This window comes from Accipiter gentilis, chromosome 10 (genome assembly GCF_929443795.1).
Source record: "Accipiter gentilis chromosome 10, bAccGen1.1, whole genome shotgun sequence".
Classification (NCBI taxonomy): Eukaryota; Metazoa; Chordata; class Aves; order Accipitriformes; family Accipitridae; genus Astur; species Astur gentilis.
In genome coordinates, this window is record NC_064889.1 from 26,961,030 (window position 1) to 26,981,383 (window position 20,354).

The 20,354-nt window shown below is 42.2% G+C and overlaps 1 protein-coding gene across 2 annotated transcripts in view; it reads right to left on the reverse strand.

Moving 5' to 3' along the window:
• Positions 1 to 9,658, reverse strand: part of LOC126043972 (myosin-13) — a 37,776-nt gene extending 28,118 nt beyond the window's left edge. The window contains exons 1-14 of one of the 2 annotated variants that reach the window (XM_049813031.1): positions 9,543 to 9,658; positions 6,907 to 7,123; positions 6,676 to 6,819; positions 6,426 to 6,582; positions 5,810 to 5,837; positions 5,608 to 5,719; positions 2,671 to 2,763; positions 2,511 to 2,574; positions 2,323 to 2,421; positions 2,123 to 2,226; positions 1,720 to 1,858; positions 1,191 to 1,309; positions 941 to 1,090; positions 692 to 862 (exon numbers count right to left, since the gene is read on the reverse strand). In XM_049813031.1, coding sequence (XP_049668988.1) covers positions 692 to 862; positions 941 to 1,090; positions 1,191 to 1,309; positions 1,720 to 1,858; positions 2,123 to 2,226; positions 2,323 to 2,421; positions 2,511 to 2,574; positions 2,671 to 2,763; positions 5,608 to 5,719; positions 5,810 to 5,837; positions 6,426 to 6,582; positions 6,676 to 6,819; positions 6,907 to 7,110 — 1,584 coding nt within the window. In that variant the 5' untranslated portion in view covers positions 7,111 to 7,123; positions 9,543 to 9,658. Of the gene's footprint in view, positions 1 to 691; positions 863 to 940; positions 1,091 to 1,190; positions 1,310 to 1,719; positions 1,859 to 2,122; positions 2,227 to 2,322; positions 2,422 to 2,510; positions 2,575 to 2,670; positions 2,764 to 5,607; positions 5,720 to 5,809; positions 5,862 to 6,425; positions 6,583 to 6,675; positions 6,820 to 6,906; positions 7,124 to 9,542 lie in introns of both variants that reach the window. The other variant, XM_049813030.1, reaches the window with a different exon arrangement.
• Positions 9,659 to 20,354: the final 10,696 nt, after the last annotated feature.

The window sequence follows — 20,354 nt, forward strand, 5'->3', positions numbered from 1 at the left end:
CTAGCTGTGAATGGTAGCGCTGCCTGTAGATGCTGCTATGTGGTGGGACGTGTGGGTGGTTAGCAAGAAACGTGAGGCTCGTGTGCAAAGGTCTAACCCATGGGTATGAATATCAAGCAGTGAACATGCATGTGGGATGGCTGAATCCATCACTGGGTACTAGGCATGAATGATAGAGTTGGGAGCAGATACCTGTATGCTCCTGAGAAGGGAGATATTTGTGTATATGCATATTGGATTTCCACGTCATGTGTAAGTGCTGTGCACAACCACTGGACACTGGCTTGTTATGTAGCAGTGAAGGATTAATTCCCATTAAGATCCCCAGTGCAGTAGCAGCGGGCAGCAACAGAGGGGCCAGAAAGTGTTGTGTTTTTAGAACTAGGAACTTAATTCTGTCTGTTACTGCAAGGAGTAAGACTTGAGGTTCACCTTACTGTTAAAGACAGTCCTGTTAAAGGCACCAAATTAACATCGTGTACCCCCTCTCCCTTCCACCCCAGCCATGTTGCTCAGGACATCATTGTTTGTGCAAAGGGAGCCTGTCATTCCAAAAGCACTGGTTTTATACACTGCCTCTTATGTGAGAGCATCATTCAACAGTAATGTGTCAATTTATTAAGAATGACTGGACTAAAATAAATAACCATGAAAGAAATGTGCTCTCCTAAAATGAAAAGATTTCCTCTACCTTCTCAATGAGTTCAATGCAGGCAGCCAAGTCCATCCCAAAGTCAATGAACTCCCATTCAATTCCTTCTTTCTTGTACTCTTCCTGCTCCAGCACGAACATGTGGTGGTTGAAGAACTGTTGCAGTTTCTCATTGGTGAAGTTGATGCACAGCTGCTCCAAGCTGTTGAACTGCAAATTCAAAATATAAAAAAATGTCAGTTAGTTTGGAAAAGTCATCAATGGGCAAGCATACCTACTGTAACTCACATCAAAAATTTCAAAGCCAGCAATGTCCAGGACACCAATGAAATGCTGTCTGGGCTGCTTTGTATCCAGCTGTTGGTTGATTCGAATAACCATCCATAGGAACATCTTCTCATAGACTGATTTAGCCAATGCACCCACTGAATTGTATACCTGTAAGAAACATGGCCATGGCAGTAATGAAAATTGAGTTAGCTTTAAACTTGAAAGAACTGTCTGAACAAAATGAAAAGCTGATCAGCTGTCTAGGTACCTGTTGGACATTTTGTCCTTTAGTTACGTATTCATTCCCAACTTTCACTCTGGGATAGCATAAAGCCTTGAGCAAATCAGCAGAATTCAGACCCATTAGGTAGCCAGCTTTGTCAGCCACTAGGATCAGAGACAACAGATGAGTTCAAAAGAGAGAAGGAATGGTGTCCTGGTCCTCTAGGATGTTTCTGTTACAAGGAGCCTACTTTCAGTGCTACTCAAATGCACCTATTGTCAAGGGAAGCTCCTGTCCAGTCCCATGGAGAATGTTTTTCCCCCAACACAGGCAGAGTCTCAGCTACAGCACACTCCTGTTCCACACCTGGAGGGCTGGAGCAATGCTTCATCTTTATGTCTGTTTCCTTGCAGAGCATAAATTAAATCGCTGATTTTGTGGAACTTGCAACAAACTTAAACAATTTAGTTTCTGGAAGGGAAAATCATTCTCAAAGTGTTGGGCACTTTATGGGGCAGGGTTTCTAGCTTGTCTCCTGGTGCAGTTCACGAGCAAACTCTGCTGTTAACGTTACCTTCTGTGCTGTCCGGCTCTGCCTGCTCCTCCCGCTGCTTCTGCTTGAACTTCATGTTCCCGTAATGCATGACGGCCCCCGTCAGCTTGTACATCCCCACCTTCTCATCTGGGCTGAAGCCCAGGATGTCCACAGCGTTCTACAGAGGCAACAGACAAGTTGAGGAAGGCGAGAGAAACACAAGGTGCTGTTAAGAGGCATGTGCACTGTGATGGGAAGGGGGGGTGTCTCCCCCTGTCTCCTCGCCTCCTTGCCCGCATTGAGCACATGCAGCACCAGGCTGGCCCTGTGGCCGCTGCAGGCAGCAGAGCCTGGCGGTTGATGGTCCTGGGGCCAGCTGTGCCTCCCTGGCTGCAGCCGGTCTGACTGTGAGGCCACCCCACAGGTGCTCTGCTGAACTCACATCCGTCGCCAGCAGCTCCTCGCTGTCGTCAATACTGGCAACAGTGACTTCTCCTTGGCTCACGTAGGGAAAGTCGTAGGGGTTGGTGGAGATAAGAAGGAGATCTGCAGGTATACAGGGAACCTTTCATGGCACCAGGGCAGGTCACAGTGGAAAGAGAAAGCACTCACTGAGCCAAACCCAGCACTGCTGGAACTCACCAATGAGCTCTGGCTTCTTGTTGGACATTATCTGGTAAAAAATATGATAGCTCCTTTCACTGGCCAGCTGGAAAGTCACTCTGGATTTCTCCAGAAGATCTAACCAAAACAGACATGCTGTTTGTCTCCTGGTAAACTTGAGATCATAAATGCACAGATTCTGCATGCACTGACTTGCTTCAACTCACAGGTTTCAATATCTGCAGAGGCCAGCTTGCCAGTTGTTCCAAAGTGAATCCGGATGAATTTTCCCTATCAAGCAGTTAAGATCATCCCACAGGTTATAGTGATCAATGAATGAGAAATGTATTAGATGTCTGCATTCCAACAAATCCGAAATGAACTCACAAAGCGTGAGGAGTTGTCGTTCCTCACAGTCTTGGCATTGCCAAAGGCCTCCAGCAACGGGTTGGCCTGGATGATCTGATCCTCCAGAGTTCCCTAGTTACAGGAGAAAAAGCTTCATATCAAACTTTACTACTGGTTAATAACAAATATTGCAAAGGAAATATTACAAACAGATTGTTTTTACACTTCATACGTGATTTTAACCTAGAATTTAGCAGTTTTTAAGCGCTCATCACCCATCACTCTTTAATATTGCCATTGGTTTCAAAGGGAAGAGTGCTGAAAGACAGAACTGTATTTTGTTTCATTCTTGTACATGCTATCATATATTTGGTATCACATACAGAGTCACTACAGTGGAGCTCAGGGAGTTTGAAATCTGTATGGGAGAGGTGCTTCCACATTCCCATTCACAAAGGCCACGACAGCTAAAGAAAATGTGAAAATTCTGAGATTTTTTTCTGGAGGTTACTCAAGCCCAGGACATACACACAGAGGTACAGTCTTTAGTGGGAAACACCTAGCAGGGGTGAATGTAAAGTTTTGCAATTGCATTCAAACAACCAGCAGCCTTCCAGTGTGCAGAAATACATCTCCAGACATTCTTTGAAAAGAAGAGTGGGACATGGACAGAGCCTGAGACTCAAATACCAAACTTAAAAAAAACGGAATAGAAACTCTGAGGTTTTTTGCTGCACGACTGCAGAAGGAATGATCACCTTGCAAAGTTTTGATATAGTATTGTATCACTCCTGTTAACTGCAAAAATAGGGGAGGAAAGAAGCTTGTGTGACATTAATGTCTCTCCTTTTGTGTGCAATATGGTCCAGGAAGCAGAGTCACCATGTGCTTTTTTGGACTGATAGAACAAAGCTTTTCTCAAAGCTTTTTGCAAAGTCACGATTGATCCCTATGTAGTCAGGGCATGAAAGTGTTGCCAGGGATAATTTCCAAAACAGAAGTGGAAAACAAAGAATAAGGAAAAAAAAAAAAAGTTTTTATCCAGGAGAAAGATGAGCAGCACGGCTCAAGTTGCTGCATCTTTGTACGTGGTGTTTGTTCAGTGCAGCCTTTAACATCTTGCAATGGAGAGGGAGTGCCATTCCCAACACTGTCTGCAGATGGCACAAGGGGTTTAAATTAGTTTTTATTAGTCCACCATGAAGACGGAGCCTATAAAATTACGGCAACACAGTAGCATATGAAGCTCTATATAATTTTTTTTTAAAAACAAAAAATCCCAAATCCATAGAGTAATGCCCTCTCGCATGTATGTTTCAGCTTTCTAAATGGAATTCCTCATTTAAGAGAAGAGAAAAGAGAAGAGAAGAGAAGAGAAGAGAAGAGAAGAGAAGAGAAGAGAAGAGAAGAGATGTATGTGTCAGTGCAACTGACTACACCAACACCAAACCTCTTTTTAGTGCACAGCTGTGATGAGGGAACTCACAAGAGAGCAGCATGGAAGAAGACATGGCAATTCTTTACACAAATTCATTCTGGAGTCTCGTCTACAGGCTGGGTGACAAAGTGCTGGAGGCTGACAATATTCTGGAGAAATGCAGTTACATGTTTCCCTTATTCATATACCCTTGCCTGGTGTCTGATTTCAGCTCGCATCTGAAATAGGATGCTGGCCTAGACAGAACAATAACCTGAGTGGTTTATTTAATGTTTTTATGAAGAGGCACATATTACTGTTACAGAGATTGTGAATACTAAAAAATAGAGTATTCTGTGAATAAACTGAGAATATGGCAGAACAGGTTGTTGCCCATCTGAAAGCCAGGTGATTTTCCTTATATCAGTCATGGTCAGTACATCTCTCAGCTGTCTCAAAGTGTTTTCTGAGATCAGTCCTGGCAGAGTGAGCAGCTGGTGAAAGCTGAGCCCAGGAGATTCTGAAATGGTGCTGATGGAAAGACTGCTTGTGTTGAACTTGCCTTGGCCATAACAACCCATCAATCACAGACACCTGCCTCTGAGTGCAAAAAGAATATTCAGCCTTGGAATCTCCTTAGGTTCCGCTGTGCCCTTGGGTACTCAAATAACATGCTGACACGTGTCACCCGCTTTGATGCACATACCATCTTACAGGCTGTGCTGACACATACTTGTGCCACAAAGATGTTTGTTTCTTGTTCTGTGCTAGGGAATGAAGCCCACGCCTTGCAAATGCATCAGTGGGCTCAGATTGCAGCAGCTGGGCTGCTCAGCAGAAAGAGGCATCAGGGCATGTGCTTTCTTCCCTGGAAGGATCCTTTCTGAGGTTACTTTCAAACTATCAGGCAAGTGGTCTCAGCTGTCCTAAATCTGCCCCTTTTCTTATGCTTCTTTTCAGGGCTGTTACGTTGACCACAGGCAGGAGAACAAGCCAGTGGAAACTACTATCTGATGCAACTGAAATGACTCTTAACTTCAACACAACCACTCTGGAGTCCAGAGTTCCTGCACTTCCCCTGTCAATAGGAATGAACCAAGGAATAGGAATGGCACAATCACGTGCTGGTGGGAACCGAGTGCTCTCTTTACACTTGCAGCCACTCAGGTGTTGTGGGTATGGCTGATCTCATAGGAAAGTAATGGATAGATACATAGACAGTCAGCACAGAGAAAACTGCTGTCTTATATTATCTTCCTCTCCCTGGTGAAGACTACCCCTGTGTAAATGGAAACTGGAGAGAAACTGAAGCTTGGGCCTTTCCTATGTTCAGAAAATGTTTCTTTAAGTAGAGTGCCACTAGTGTTCAGAGGGGTGAAGGCCAGGTAGCAGGGGGAAATGAGCGTAGGTGTGCTTAGACTGTGCATCCTAACCGTCTCCTCAGTTGTGCTACACTTTCTGCCTTTTGATAGTCCTGCAACTCAAAAATATTCATTGATAGTTTCTGCTCTGCAGGCACATTCTTGGGCAAACACTAGAAGGGGGAGTCAATGACATACCTGCATTTTGCCAGGCTGTTGGTCTTTCTTCTTCTCACCAGTAACTGCAATTGTTGCAAAATACTGGATGACACGCTTTGTATTGACAGTCTTCCCGGCACCAGATTCTCCACTATTGAAATGAAAATATTAATTGTTACAGGAAACAGGAAACATTTTTACTTCTCTGTCAGCTTTGTCACACATACCAAAATATACTCACGTGATAAGGATTGACTGGTTGTTACGATCTGAAAACAAAGTCACAGAAAGAGCTGTTAAAATTAGATGTGGAGGGCTTCTGTTCCTCAGACATAACTAACTGACTTGAAGGGAAAGAACTATGTTGTAACTGTATTTATCACTTTGTAACCAGATAAGGTAAATTCTGCATTAGTTTGCATGTGGATTTTTTTGTGCATAGAGGGATGGAGCAGCCCAAAGTCTAAGTCCAAGCAGTGGTTCTTTATAAGGCTTCACACTTGCTATTTGTTTTCTTTTATGTATAGACCTTGGCTTAAATATTGTTTAATCGGAATCACATTGTCTGCTGTGTTTCTTCTTTACTGTTTCTTTAAATTCATTACTAGGAGAATGGGCACAAAGCCATATAGATAGCTACTGCCTTTCCTTCATTATCTGACACAGGTAATGACCACAGAGGTCATTAAGGTGCCACAGGCAGTCTAATCTTGAGTTGTGCCATAGGACTATGGGAGCTGTTGCCATCAGGCACTGAGTAGAACAGCACCTAAAGACGCCTGAACTGTCAAGTGTTCCTTGACCAAGCAGCCAGCCCTGCTTATATCAGGGTTTCCCATTCTTGCCAAATGACTCACCAGTCAGCATGAACTGATAGGCATTGTCAGAGATGGAGAAGATGTGTGGAGGGGCCTCCTGGCGCTTCTTGCCTCGGTAGCCAGCCACCACCTCCGGGTTGTACACCGGCAGCCACTTGTAGGGGTTGACAGTGACGCAGAAGAGACCCGAGTAGGTCTGCGAGGAAGGGAGACAGCACGTTGGCTTCCACTTAGCCTAGCAGAGCAGTTCCTCCTAGCTACCCAGAGGGAGACTGCTGCTGCTACTTACGTAGATCATCCAGGCTGCATAACGCTCTTTGAGGTTGTACAGCACAGCGGGTTCATGGAGGTGGGTCATCATGGCCATGTCCTCGATTTTGTCAAATTTGGGAGGGTTCATGGGAAAGACTTCATCATCCTTTACAGTCACAGTCTGACAAAACCAGAAGGAGAAGAAATCTAAGGCAGGGAACTGCCTAAACTGGATGATCATGTATCAGTAACAATTGGTATTACTTACAGTATCATCATATTTTTTTACTGTGACTTTGCCACCTTCTCTACTCTGTATGGTACCTTTCACATACATTTGCTTTTCATCCACTACAAAACAGGCTGCCTTAGCATCAAATGGGCGATTCTGCGCTTCAATTCTCTCTTTCTCAGACTTCCGTAAATAGGGAGCAGCTTCTCCAAAGATTGCCATCTCTGCGTCTGAACTCATGGCTGGAGTTGCTCTGGAGGAAATCAGAAAAGATTCAGAGAGCCTGTGCATTTGTAATTTATATTTGTCTAGAAAATGGTCATGCTCATTGACTAAAAGGAAGAAGAGGACTAATCAACATCAGGCACTTAACTTCTGTCTCAATTTTAAGTAGCCACTGAAGTAGTCCTAATACAGAAAGTTCCTTTTGTAGACAGACGTGTATTGTCTTTGAAGATATCCCTCTTAAACGGGATGCCTGTGTGCCCAAGTGAGGCCAGAAAGAATATCAAGCTAGCAGTCTTCAAAAGCTTCTCCTGCTTTATCTTTATCTGCTATTCACACAGCTGCACAGCCACATACTTCTCAAAGCCACATACACATAGCCACTTAGATAGTTTCATTAGACGTCTAAAAATTTAGACGCAAGTAAGATCCAGAAGTTAAGCTGATTGCTTCTGACACATAATTTCTAAGTAGAGGTATTCTTTGCACCCTTTTGTTTTCTATGTTTTAATACCCAGCAGGAGAAGTTCAACTAGTTTCTGTCTATACTAAGCACTGGAACAAATTGTGACGGTCAATCATCACGTACCTAAAGCCAAACCTGTTTATCATATGAAAAAAATATAAAACATTTTCAGATCTGTGACAAAATTAGCTAATAAGGGAATACAATGTATATTGAAGGTAATAATTAATAGCATAGTATTATCTAGGTAAATAAGTACTTGATATGACATCTCAAAGAATTTCAATTACAAAGTAACTTTTAGCTTTAGCATATTATATAGAGTAATATTGGTTATGGATCATTAAAAGACAATTAATGTGCACCAATATGAACCAGACATTCAGTTAGGGATCTGTCTAGTAGAAATATTTCAGAAAACTGCTTTATGCTCAGTTTTATTTTATATTTTTAGCAATATCTAGTAGAAATTCTTCAACACAAACAGATGCTATTGGTTGCTACAGTCAAAAGGACTGGCATGGATAATTCAAGAACATCTGGAAATAACACAGGCAGAAATAATGTAGGCAGAAACTAGCATAAACAGAATGTTCTTTCCCAGGCAAGCTAATGTACAAGCTAGCAAAAAAAAAATAAAAAAAAAAATTCTAAACTCCTGTTACTTCATGGGCTATCTGATGCACTGTGGTGCTAAAAAAGATAAAGGGGCAGAATTGAACAACTCAGTTGTATACTTCCAAGGCATCACAGTACTGAAACAATCAACATGGAGTGGTTTTATGTGCAAGAAAATGATGAAAGCAGTCTGAAGGCATTTATAATGCTGCTTTTGGACACATTGCTGTAGAAGGGCTCATCTCTCTCAGCAATACCTATCTGCTATGGGATGTGCACCTTGCAGGACTTAGAGGCACTGCATCTCTCAAGAGCTTTTAATACCCAGGAATTTCAAAGCACATAATCCACAATGTTTAACTTACTTTGAAAGTATTCTATGTATATAGAGCCCAGCATTTTTGCCTATGTGATCCTGTCTCTGTGTGGTTCAAGGGAAGCAACATGAAAGAGAGAGAAATTATTTCACAGTGTCCATGAAAAGGTTAAGCAGAGCATCAGGAAATGCCAATAGGTAATCAGAAAATTTCTCGAGGGGCACAGTCTGTTAAACTACTGAATGTCTTTAATAGCAAATATTGTAAAATTTAGATCTTTACTCATTCATGAACAGAGAAGAAGGCATTCTCTGGAAGAATAACCTGTACTTCCATCCCTTTCAGCTTCAATTTCAGTGAACATTTTTTGATATTAGGATGGAAAGCACATGTGCGGAGAGTTCCTTCTGTTGCTTTGGTGAACTCTCCCAGTCACTCAATCACTAACCTTCCCCAGAAAACCTAGAAGAGAATGGTGCATATTAAGTTCTCCGTGAAGCTGACTCTTTGTATATAAACAGGCCCGTCTATCAGACAGGAGACAAGATTGTCCTGAACTTTGTTTTGGTTTCAGGACCTATGTGATAAGCCGAAGTCAGCATATAATGTTCTAGACCTTAGCCTGGAGGAAAATAACTTAAGGCAGGATAAACTTAGACCCTTCTTGAACTGTACTTTGAGCCTCCTCTCTGAACACAACCTCAGTTTCAGGCTTCCAGTGGTTGTGCAGATGGCAGGGGGTGAATTTTAATCATCTATAAATCACAGAATGCCAGGTTACACCACAAAAAGACATCGCTGTCCCTGTCTCTCATGTCCTCTTGGCTAAGCTTGTGTATCTGTCACTTTTCTTTCCCAATAAATGGAGTATTTCCTACCAAGAACTGTTAATATGGTCATATTGATTAAAATAGCATATACCCTTTTCAGTGAACCTAGTTCTACGACACAGTCTTTTGCCACCTACCCTTGCCATTGTCTGGGTGAGCTTCACTCATTGCTCAGGATCAATCAGCAAAACGACATGTTATTTGTTAAGCGCTTACCTTCAGAAAGCCCAGGAGGAAATCTGCTTTCAGTATCTATGTGGAATGTTTAAGGAAAGGACAGAGACAGTTAAATAAAAAACAGTCCATTGTCTTGAGCATATGCTGTATCAAACATTCATACACCTTGTGTAGTCTCTCCCAACAGCTGAAGTGTACACAGAGCCTTACAACTCTTGAGCTAGAGCCAAGTCCCACAGAAAATCTTGTGTTCCTCCCCACATCACTGTGATCTGCTGAAAACAAATCTAATGTCTAGGAAAAGATCAACTACATTACATATATTTTCTCAGTCAATTTCAACTGCCTTCAGAGTTATTTTTCCTGTGTCTTTCATAGGACTTGGAGGTAGCAAAGTTTGTAGAAGGTCCCTCCAAGGAACGGCATGGCACGGCTCTTCTGCTTCTGCTTGTGCCACCGCACTGGAGTGGTTTGGGTCATATAAACTTGACATTGCATGTAAAGTATGACCTGGAATGTTAGAAGTGGGGACTGAGAAGAAAATGCCCCTACATATTCCACCTCTTTGCAGAGCTGTGGAGGTGTCATGGTCAGAGTATGAAGCAAGCAGATGGGACTTACCGTGAGATGCTGAGGTAACAAAAGAATAAGGTTGCCTTCAGCTGTGGCTCTTTATATGTAACCTCCTGCCCACACAGCATTCAAGCACTCTATTTTTGGTCAATAATAATTTACTCTTTAGTTGTAAACGTGTTGAAGCTCTGATCTCTCTGCTAATTACTCAGAGACAGGATTGGTTTAAGGTTGTATGGAGTCAGCTGCACTGACCTGTTCTTTTCACATTGCTCTGTGCCAGGATGGAGGATGGAGGAACCCAAAGACAGCTCTGATAATGCCAAATAAGGCAACACTTGGCTCCTGACTTCGAGAGCTTGCTTTAACCAACAAGATGATTGTTTTTTTTCTAAGTGTGCACAATTATTTCTTTATGGACTATGATTTTAACAGATCCCATCCTATCCTCTCTGTCCATGCTCATAAAGAAGGAGGAGGACTTAGGCAGAATTTTTCTCTCATTAAATTTCTTTATACCACTGTATAGGGTGCTGGCAAGCCTGAAACCAGCCTCAAGCTTGGGACAGAGTAAGACAACTGCCAGCTGATGGACTAAAAGACAGTCTTGCAGTCCTGGCCTGTAGGTTTACAATACCTGATGTCTGCAGGCATACTCAAGGTCTCAGCCTGCAGGAAGGAGCCTGGTTTCTGTGCCACTCCATTAGCCTGCAGAGGATGCCATGGAGCAGGCTGAATGTCAAACCAGAATAACTTTGACTAGCTCTGTAAGGTTATGTGGAAGAGAGTGTCTGCTCCTTTAAGAGTATCTGGTAAGGACCTATTTTGACACCACAAGGGACAATAAGAAAGGGAGGAAGTCGTAACCAAGAACATACCAGGACACAAACCTGACTGACAAATGGTTAGGGAGGAGGTGATGGGAACCAAACCTGGTCAGTCACACTACTTGATGAAGGCATGTGAGAGTGTGAAAATGTTTATTCCAGCAAGGTTACCAGATCAGGGACCTTGTCAGTTGGGAAACTAAGGTAAAAGGGGGAACCAGAAACAATACATACAGGCACAGACCTGACGAACCAAATATAGAGACAGTGAGATGAAACAAACCTGTGACACTAATTGATGAGGTATCAAGAAACTACAGGTGCCACTTCCAGGGATATCAACCCAGACTTCATGACTGATAAAACTGTGAACGAAGGGAGATCCCAGACATGGTTGGAGTGGGTGCAGGAACTGACAGAGCTGTACAAACCCATGAGGGGACGTGCACGGGAAGGGGGAGCAGGGAGGAACAAAGAGGGGGTAACCAGAAAAAGGTACTAAAGGGGCCAGTTGCACATAAAACAGGGCCAGTCAGTGCACTTGTCTGGCTGAGCCCTGCACCTGATCATCACAGTCTGTGTTGTCTTCTTACATCTTCTTATTAAATCTTTTCTTAACTCACTCTTTGTGTAACCTCACTCCCTATCACATGCATGCATGTGCATGCATGGACTAAGTGCCAGCTACTGGTGAGGCCTCTGTGTGTGTGTGAGTAAAAATTGGTGCCAGTTACTGGAGTCAGCCTGGGGGCACCCCTGGCCTGTGGTGTCAGCTGCTGGAGCCAGTGGGTTCTCAGCATCAGCTACCGGCGCGAGTAGGGGTCTTTAGCTTCCAGCCGCTTGGGTGGGAACAGTGTGTGTTCCTAAAACCAGCTACTGAGGGACACCAGGGTGAGTGAGGTGAGTGCCAGTGGCTGGAGTGGGACCAGAATTAACAGCCCATGTGCCTGATGCTGGCTGCTGGGGGCAGCTGAGCACCTTTGTCTTCCCCAGTCTTGGTGTGCTGGTGTGTGCTTGTGCATTCACCAGCAAACTTTAAGCTGAACCAGCCAGTCAGCAGGGGAGCCTTGGGTCCAGGCTGGGGCAGTCCATGCTTTTATGCTCAGGGAGACTTGTGAATATGGGGTGCCCATGGGATGAGTGTGTGAGTGCTGCGTGTTTGCGAGGATCAAGCTGCACCAGCTGGCGAGTAGGTAAGTGTGGGGCTGGTCAGAGGGCCAGGGTCCGGGCAGAGGTGCTGGGGAGACAGAGGGGCTGTGCTGGACTTGAGGGACCCACAAATGTGCATGTGCTTGTGAACCTGGTGAGTGTGTGTGAGTGCTTGCACTAGTGACCTCCTGTCTCTGCCAGTCCCAGAGGAGGAGGGGATATGTCTGTCTGTGCTCGTGTGATGTGGGTGCTGTTGATGGCACCCTGTGTGGGTGCTGTTGATGGCAGCACCTTGGCTGTGGCAGTCTGTGACCACCTGTGTCAGTATCCTCTGTGTATATGTCTCTGTGTCTGTGTGTGTGTCTCTGTCTCTTGGACACATGCTTAGCTTTGCTACTGGTTGAACCCACAAATGGGAAAGCAGCAGCTGTGTCCCTCAGCCTGGGCAGAGACCTCGGGTCCCTGGGCACCAGGCTGGGTTCCAGTGGCCAGGCAGGATTACTGGGCTGGAGTGGCTGGAGGAGGTAGCCATGCATTCTAACATCACTTAGCATGCTCCACCACAGAGGTGCAATAGTTTTGGGAGGACATGTGGGAGGCTTAAGTTTTTCACAAGCATTTCCTGGAACCCTGCTGGATACCAGCTCCCTGTGTTAGGAGTGTATAGGTGGAGACCTCATTCACAAAAAACCTCTAGTTTGACATTGTGATGGCTTTTGAGTTGAGGATGTGCTGCCTGCCAAGTCATGAGTGTAGAAGAGGAAACTTCACTGTCAGGAATGGAGGAATGTCCCTGAAGAAGCACTACGTGCCCCTCCGAGGTGGCTGTACACAACTGACACTGTCACTGCTGGGGGATCTTTCAACTTCACCACCTATACCAGTAAGGTACCACCAATGCGTCTTCACCATCATCCTTCCACTACATCCTTGACCTCTTGAACCACTATAACCATTTTTCTCTGCAGCACACACCAGTGGACAAGTGTTATCACCACTGCCAGCTCCCTCAGTGAGGATGTCTCACTGAGGTAGAAGGTGAAAGTATGAATGCTTGGTTTTATATGTTGTCTCTGAAGTTTTGGTTCATACATTGAATAAAAGCCCTTTTCATCTTTTGCACAGACTATCTATCCATACCACATCTTCCAAAGACAGTCCACCTTTGAACTCCCTGTTTGATGGCAGTCACTAGTAAGCTATGTGGTAAACAAATGGTTACTAGTGTGATGACAGCACAACCAACTCATATTTGAGGGAAATTGCAACACTGGCAGCATACTGGGAACTGAGCCTGTCACAGGTGAAGAGGTATTACATGGCAGTACCTGGTCATAAATGCAACACTGATTTGTTTGAAGAAGCCGTGCGGTGATAGACCATTATGGTAGGATGGTGTTCTCCACTCCTCTTTTCATCCTCTCTAGTAATGCATGTACACTTCTTCAAACATGTTGGGATTTTGCTACACGTAACTACCTCCAGCCTCATTCTAGTTCATATCCCTCTCCATGTTCACCTGCCGTCCTTCCACGCTCCCTAACCCAAGTCCCTCCCTAACTGTCTTTGGGTCATCGACCCTGACCTATCTCTAACTCAAACTATCCATGTCTATGTGCTGTCCTTGACGGTCCTCAGGTTCTTAGTGCTGGGCACTACGTAGTTTCCAGTCTGCAGTCCCTACTTAATCTAGCCTAGGAATCTGTCATAAAGTTTTCTTCCTTTTCATATTCTATTCTCTCCACTTAAACTATTGATTCCCAAGTCTGTGTGTGCTTGCCATTTCTGCAACGGTCTAATCCCTCTCTCAAGATCTCTTGCTGGAGGTGCTCATTGGCGTTATCTTTGACCTGGCAGGACTAGCAACAGTGGTAGCTACTGGATATGAGTTATTAAGATGGTGTTGAGTAGAAGTAACAGTGTCTTTTAAGTGTAGATGTCTAAGTGGTTATGTTGGATGCACAGACGTTGACACATAGGGAATGAAGATCAGCATTTTCTAAGAGCTTTGACTGGGGGAGGGGTTGTAGTTGAGAGTAATTGTTGCCAAATACAGAGCTGTCTAAAATGGTGTCGGTCGGCTACTTTAGTCACTTGAATTGTATGCCGTATTTCTGTTCTCTATTCCTTTGTCTCAGTATATGAGCTATTAATCAGAGAGAGCATAAAATTGCCTTACACACCAAAGTAGGTGGAACTGAAAACTCCTAAAATCAGCTCCTTTCTTCCTCCCACCTTCCTCTCCTTCAGTGAGAGACCTAGATACAATTCCTTTGTCTGCCATGGGCCACTTCTACCCATAAAACCTTTATAAAAAAACATAAGAACAGCCATATTTTTTCCCTCAAACCCATTGTTCTGTCCCCAGCCATGGCCAGGACAGATGCACAGGAAAGAATATAAGAACAGGGTACACATTTAGTGCTGTTTACCCAAACTGCTCTCCCAGCCTGCAGAAGGTAATGGTTCAAGGAATCCCTGATGCTGATGTTATGCCTTTAGATTAAATAGTTCTTAATGTATTTCTTCTGTGAAATTATTCAGTCATTTTTGTACTCCTGTAAGCATTTAGCATTTACATCCTGTGTTAGTACATTAATTGCATGTACGATGAGCAACCACTTTTATTTGTTCTGAACCATCCATCTGAAAAATTAATTGGTGTCATCTACAGTGCAACATTATTTCCTATTGACTCTCTTTTTTCACCGATGCTTTTATACTCCTTAATAATTCTTAATTCAGAAACAATCACATTTCTTTGATCACTATTGTTGTCCTTCTCTAAGCCTTCCCAAGTTCATTCATCTCCTTTTGGAGTACATGTAGCTAGAACTGCATGCAGTATTCAAGCTGTGAGTACATCATGTATTTATATGCTCAGGTAATAGTTTCTCCTTGTGCTCTATTCCTATTCCTTTCCGAATCATGTAAAACAATTTATTTCCCTTTTTGAACCATTACCAAGCATAGAAGCTAATGTTTTCTGAGGAATAGCTATTGTATCTGTGTGATCTCTCCTGAGTAGTGATGGTCATCTTAGAACCTATTTCTGTGTGTAAAAATGGGATTAATTTTTTCTCATGGGCATCATTTCACATTTATTATTATTAATTTAGTCTGCAGTTTTATCACTCAATTACAAGATAGTTACAATGAGGAAAGCAAGGAATGAAACTCTCCATCCTTTTTCTTGAAGCTGCTCTGATATGATTTAAAAATTCAGAGTGTTTGGAGTTAGAACAAATATGAGAAAGCCAGAGATAACCACAGCTCTGTGGGATCACCACCAAGGAGGTGTCTGTTTATGCTGTTTAATCGGTAGTAACTTGCTATAAAATATACAAACAGGCCTTTGAATAAGGTTTGGCATGTAGAAATAAACAGATGGATTTCCTAACCAGTAGGTTAGGAAGTGATCCTTACTTTTCCACCTGCCCAAGCACTCCTGTAGAGTTTTTTTCTTTTTTTTTTTTTTTACCCCTGGAGAGTAGAGCTGCAGGAGGAATGTTAAGAGTGTTCATCTGTTCCCATATGGGCCTATGTACATGCTGTGAACTTGCTGAGAGCTATATAGCTATGGGAACAAAAGCTTGGGATGTTAAATTCCTCAAGCAACAGTAAGAGTTGATTTCATGTCTCTCACAGCTTGGGTAAATGCTCTTACGATCAGATTATTTTGCACAGGAGATGAGATGGCAGAGTAGATTTGTCATCATTACCTCATCTTTTCTTTATTTTAAAGGCAGAAGAAACATTCATCAGAAAACAATTTTAAACTTTAGAGGCCATGAAATCTTATCACCTCTTTATAGAATTGACCCAGGTCCCTATCTGGAAAGAGATGGATTTTCAGATGCATTGTTGTCATCACTTCATCTTGGCTTGATCTAGGGAATGTCCTTGATGCATTTACACAGTTCTCATTGGCTGTTTGTTTTGGATTATGTTTATGATGACTACTATTTAGGTACCCTGTATAGGAAGTAAAGATATCTAAGAGGGTATATTGGATTCTGTTACAGAAAAAGGACTCCTTCAAGTCTGGCATTGCAACATGCAGTGTTCAGATGTGTCCTATTTAGGCCTTTTCTCTTGCTTCTTAAGTCTTTTTTAGTACGTTTTTCAATGCTTTTACTATGTTGTTTGTTTGGTTTTTTTTAAAATCAAAGTCGTTGCCAGTCTGCCACAGTCTGGCCTGAAGTGTGAGCACAGACACTGTATGAAATAACAATGATAACTACTTGGATGTGGAGATAATATTGTTACTGTATTTTTCTTTGATGAATAGCTAGGTATCAAACGTTCAAATTAGCTGTGCTGGTTGCAGCAGCATACTAAACTTGTATGCACTTTTTACGTTTCAGGAGTCTCGGGACCTGTTTTTTGTACCCACTCGATCTATATTACAGGCTGCATTTTTAATTATTTGCTATATGCACTTATATTTTTATTACATGCATCTTTAGCTTAACCATAGGAATAAGGGAACCATGGTTATTCTTTGTCAGAGACTATTTTGTCTTTTATATCTGACTCATCGAATTATTTTGTAGTAAAAGTGATGCTGCATTTTCTCCTGGGTTATTTTTTTTATTAAAACAATATATGGTGAAGAACCAATCCTTTCCCAAGGCACACCCACCTACTGGTGACCCTACACATACAGAATCATTTTGACATCTGTCAATTAAGCGATGTTTAATCTATATAATATGTACTGCTCTAGTTTTGTGGTGTTCTAGCTTACCAAAATACATACAAATGAAAACCAGTAACAGATCTATGTGCTATTAGTATTATTACTTTTAACAAGAAAGTATATAAAGTCATAAATATCAACACAGTTTAAGGTACCTTAAAAAGACGGTAAAAATTACTGTCTTTAGTTTGACATATCAAGTATTCCAGTGTTTACCTCAAATCAATATCAATATTAGTCTACTATTTACAACACTAAGTGTTACAAACATTTACAATATTTATGGAATTTTAAATTACTACCTACCCTCTGGGGGTTCCCCGATATTTCAAGAATTATTGAAAATCAGTATTAATGATGCTTTTGAAATATAGTGTCTGCTTGCCAGATTATCAGAAAAAGTTACTTCAGAAGAGGCGTGCAGAAGTTAATGACTGGTATGGAATAACCTCCACCTGAGGAATGACTATGTAGATTTTGATTCTCCAGCCTGAAAAAGATTCAGTGGAGGAGGTAATATATCTATGTTATCTGAAAAATCCTGAGTGTCATAGATGTATTCAATGTCTCTTTTATGTAAGACTTGTGCAACAGCAAATGAAAATAGTAGAATGATGGTTCAAAACAGATGAAAGGAGATGTAATTCATTGCCAGAAGGGATAATGGATAGCACCTATGCAGGGCATCTGACTGCAAGGGTCAATGCAAATGACTACCCCAAAGGAGGACCTCTAAAATGAAATGGAAGCAATAAGGAAAATCTTGCAGTATGGCTGGGAATTCACAAATTATTAGGGGAGGACCTGGGCTCTTGAGAAACAAGGGGCTGCAGGTAGTGCATGTGATGAGATTCAGGAATATTAGCAAACCATCTTCAGACTGTGTATATCTCCTCCAGCCACAAAGAACTACCCTTATAGGTGATGACAGTCCCAGATTCATGATTGCTGCCAGCAGATAGAAAGAACTTTTAACAAGAACCTCTCTTTTATTTTAACAAAAATTCATTCCCTTTTCTTCACAGGTAATGATGTCTGACACTGCCTCCCTCAGGAAATCCCAAATATCTGTAAAGCAGCCCAATACCTCTGTATACCATTTATGATGCCTCTGGAATACTAAACATAAAACATCATTGCTTCCACCAAACTAGAATGGTGGAGTCAGGTCCATACCATTTTCAGGGCACATTGTATCTTTTCTATCTTTGTCTTGAGTACAGTCTTCTCTGAAAACCTGCATGAGGAACAGGGAAACCAGAAGAGTCCCTCTAGGAGAGAGAGATGAAGCCAGACTGCCGAGGCATTTGTCCAAAATGGCCACAAGAGGATAAGCTGTGATCTGGAGGCATTGTAGGCTACAGTAGTTGGAGAGTAGCACAGCAAAGTTCAGGAATGGAATAGCATGGGGTGTTAACTCTGTTGTGGCTGCAGGAAATGGCTGGCAGCACCATTGTTCTTGTGACTTCTAGTGAGGGACTGTGTGATGGAACTGGTTTGCAGCTCATAAGCAGGGTTTCCCAGCATTTCTCAGTATCTCTTATGACCCAAGGTTAGAGTTGTTCAGGTCCTGCAGGATGAGATGATGAGAGGATGTGGGAAGAGAATGTACGTTTTGGGGCTACCCACCTTACACAGGATATTATGAAGCAATAAAAAAATTCAGGAGCAGTCTGAGGAGGAGCATTATCTTCTAGCTAAGACAGACAGATCCACAATTTCTGCTTCTTTTTGTTTTCCAGAGCATATAGTTGTTCTTTAAGAGGGCTCCCAGGTTCCTGGATATATGTGGACTTCAGTGTTACTCCCAAAGGGAAGTGTCCCTGTTGATAACTGTCCAATAGGCCTGCTTTCCTGTGACTGCAGGGCCATTACATTGAAAGAACAAGAGTATACAAAGACAAGGAAAGGTTGTATGTGTGTCCTTGAGCATGCTGACTTTTTGAGGCGTCCCAGTAAGGCACTGAGGAGCTAAATGACTCTGGGGTTTTGATGTCTACCTTGCTTCCCATTGTATTAGTGGGGGAATAATGTCTCCTTTGGGCAAATGAAATATAAAAGACTTCTTTTGTAGCCAGGTAAAAATTTCCACTTCTAGTTAGATGAACTGAACCTTCAAAGTTTATTTAAGTTGGAAAAACAATCAACCAAATGGATTGCATGTGAAGACTCAGAAAACATCATGTACCAGGAAGAGTTGTTGAAAGCACATTTTAAGTCAATCCAAGTAAACATACCAGGCAAGTTCTAGAAGTATTGCATATATCTATGCAGATATAGATTTGATATTGATGTGATGAGTCTATTGTCTAGCTTGACTAATGTGTTGTTGTTCATAATAATTATTTCTACATGATATACACAGATGTGAATTTATGAAAAGCATAAGTATGGCTGGAGTCTTTTACAGTAATTTATCTGTCAAGAAAAGTCCCTTACATTTATTGTCAGTTTCTACACACGTGTTGTACCAGCTGATTCACCTGTGCAATTTCAGTAAATTCTGTTATTCATGGAATTCTGTAAATTCTGCTATTTACATAGGTTGATCAATCTTCATGAGTTCTCATAATTCTGGCTTTGTCAAACAATATATAAAATGTAAATGTAAGCCTGTATCGGTAGCTAAAAGATTAGATAACATGCAAAGCACAACCTGCAAAATTTGTGCATTTGATTGTCTTATAAGTTCTTTCCTCTTTGTGGATAAAAGAGTGTTTGTTTTCTCTGTTCCTATGCTTCTTGCAGGACTCCTCAGTTCCTTGCATTTAGTGCGGGATACAACACCACACCTGTTCATAGCACTAAATAGCTTTGATCCTATTAGAGTTACCCAGTATCTTTTCCATTGGACGCTCATGAAGAGAAAATTTTCCTAGCACAAGTGGCCAGTGAAGTAAGCCTGCTTATACTAAGTCCCCAAACCACTGATTGATAAGTTGCTTTATCTGCAACTGTCTGACACTGTTGGGACAGATGGACATTTTGGTCTGAACTAGTGTAGCTATGCTCATGTTTCATACCCAACCCCCTTTTCCTAGGCCTTTAAGCAGATGCGCATTTGTTCCTCATACCATCCACCTTTCAGAATTTTTATCACTTCATTTTAACAGGTTATTGTGTTGCTGTTATTGCAGTACACCAGGAAGACTGAAAGGGGAAGAAAGGCAACTAACTTCTTGTTCTCCATCAATTTAAATAGCTTCTGAAAATACAATTTTTTGTGGCTTTAGTCTTCATGAAGGATTCTTCCATTACATCTTCAGAGATGCAAAGTTGCCTGGCCTTTAAGATCATTAATCTGCACTAGTAATTCTGTAAGTTTGAACTGTATCCTTAACTGTTCATGCAGGCCTCTGAAAGGCACAAAGATACTCTATCATATACATTATTAGTGTTCATTATGGGATAAAGCCTGTTCTCTGTGCTTTAAATTATGTGTTTGCAAAGTTGTGTGGGACTGGTTCTAGAGAAAAGGAGGAAGAGGAATACCATCCACAAGATGCAGAACTGTGACATTGCAATTTAATGCCATGGTAACCCCACAGTTTCATTTGGTAATGTCTTGTTTGTTGAAAGCTTTTTGGAATACAGTCTCTT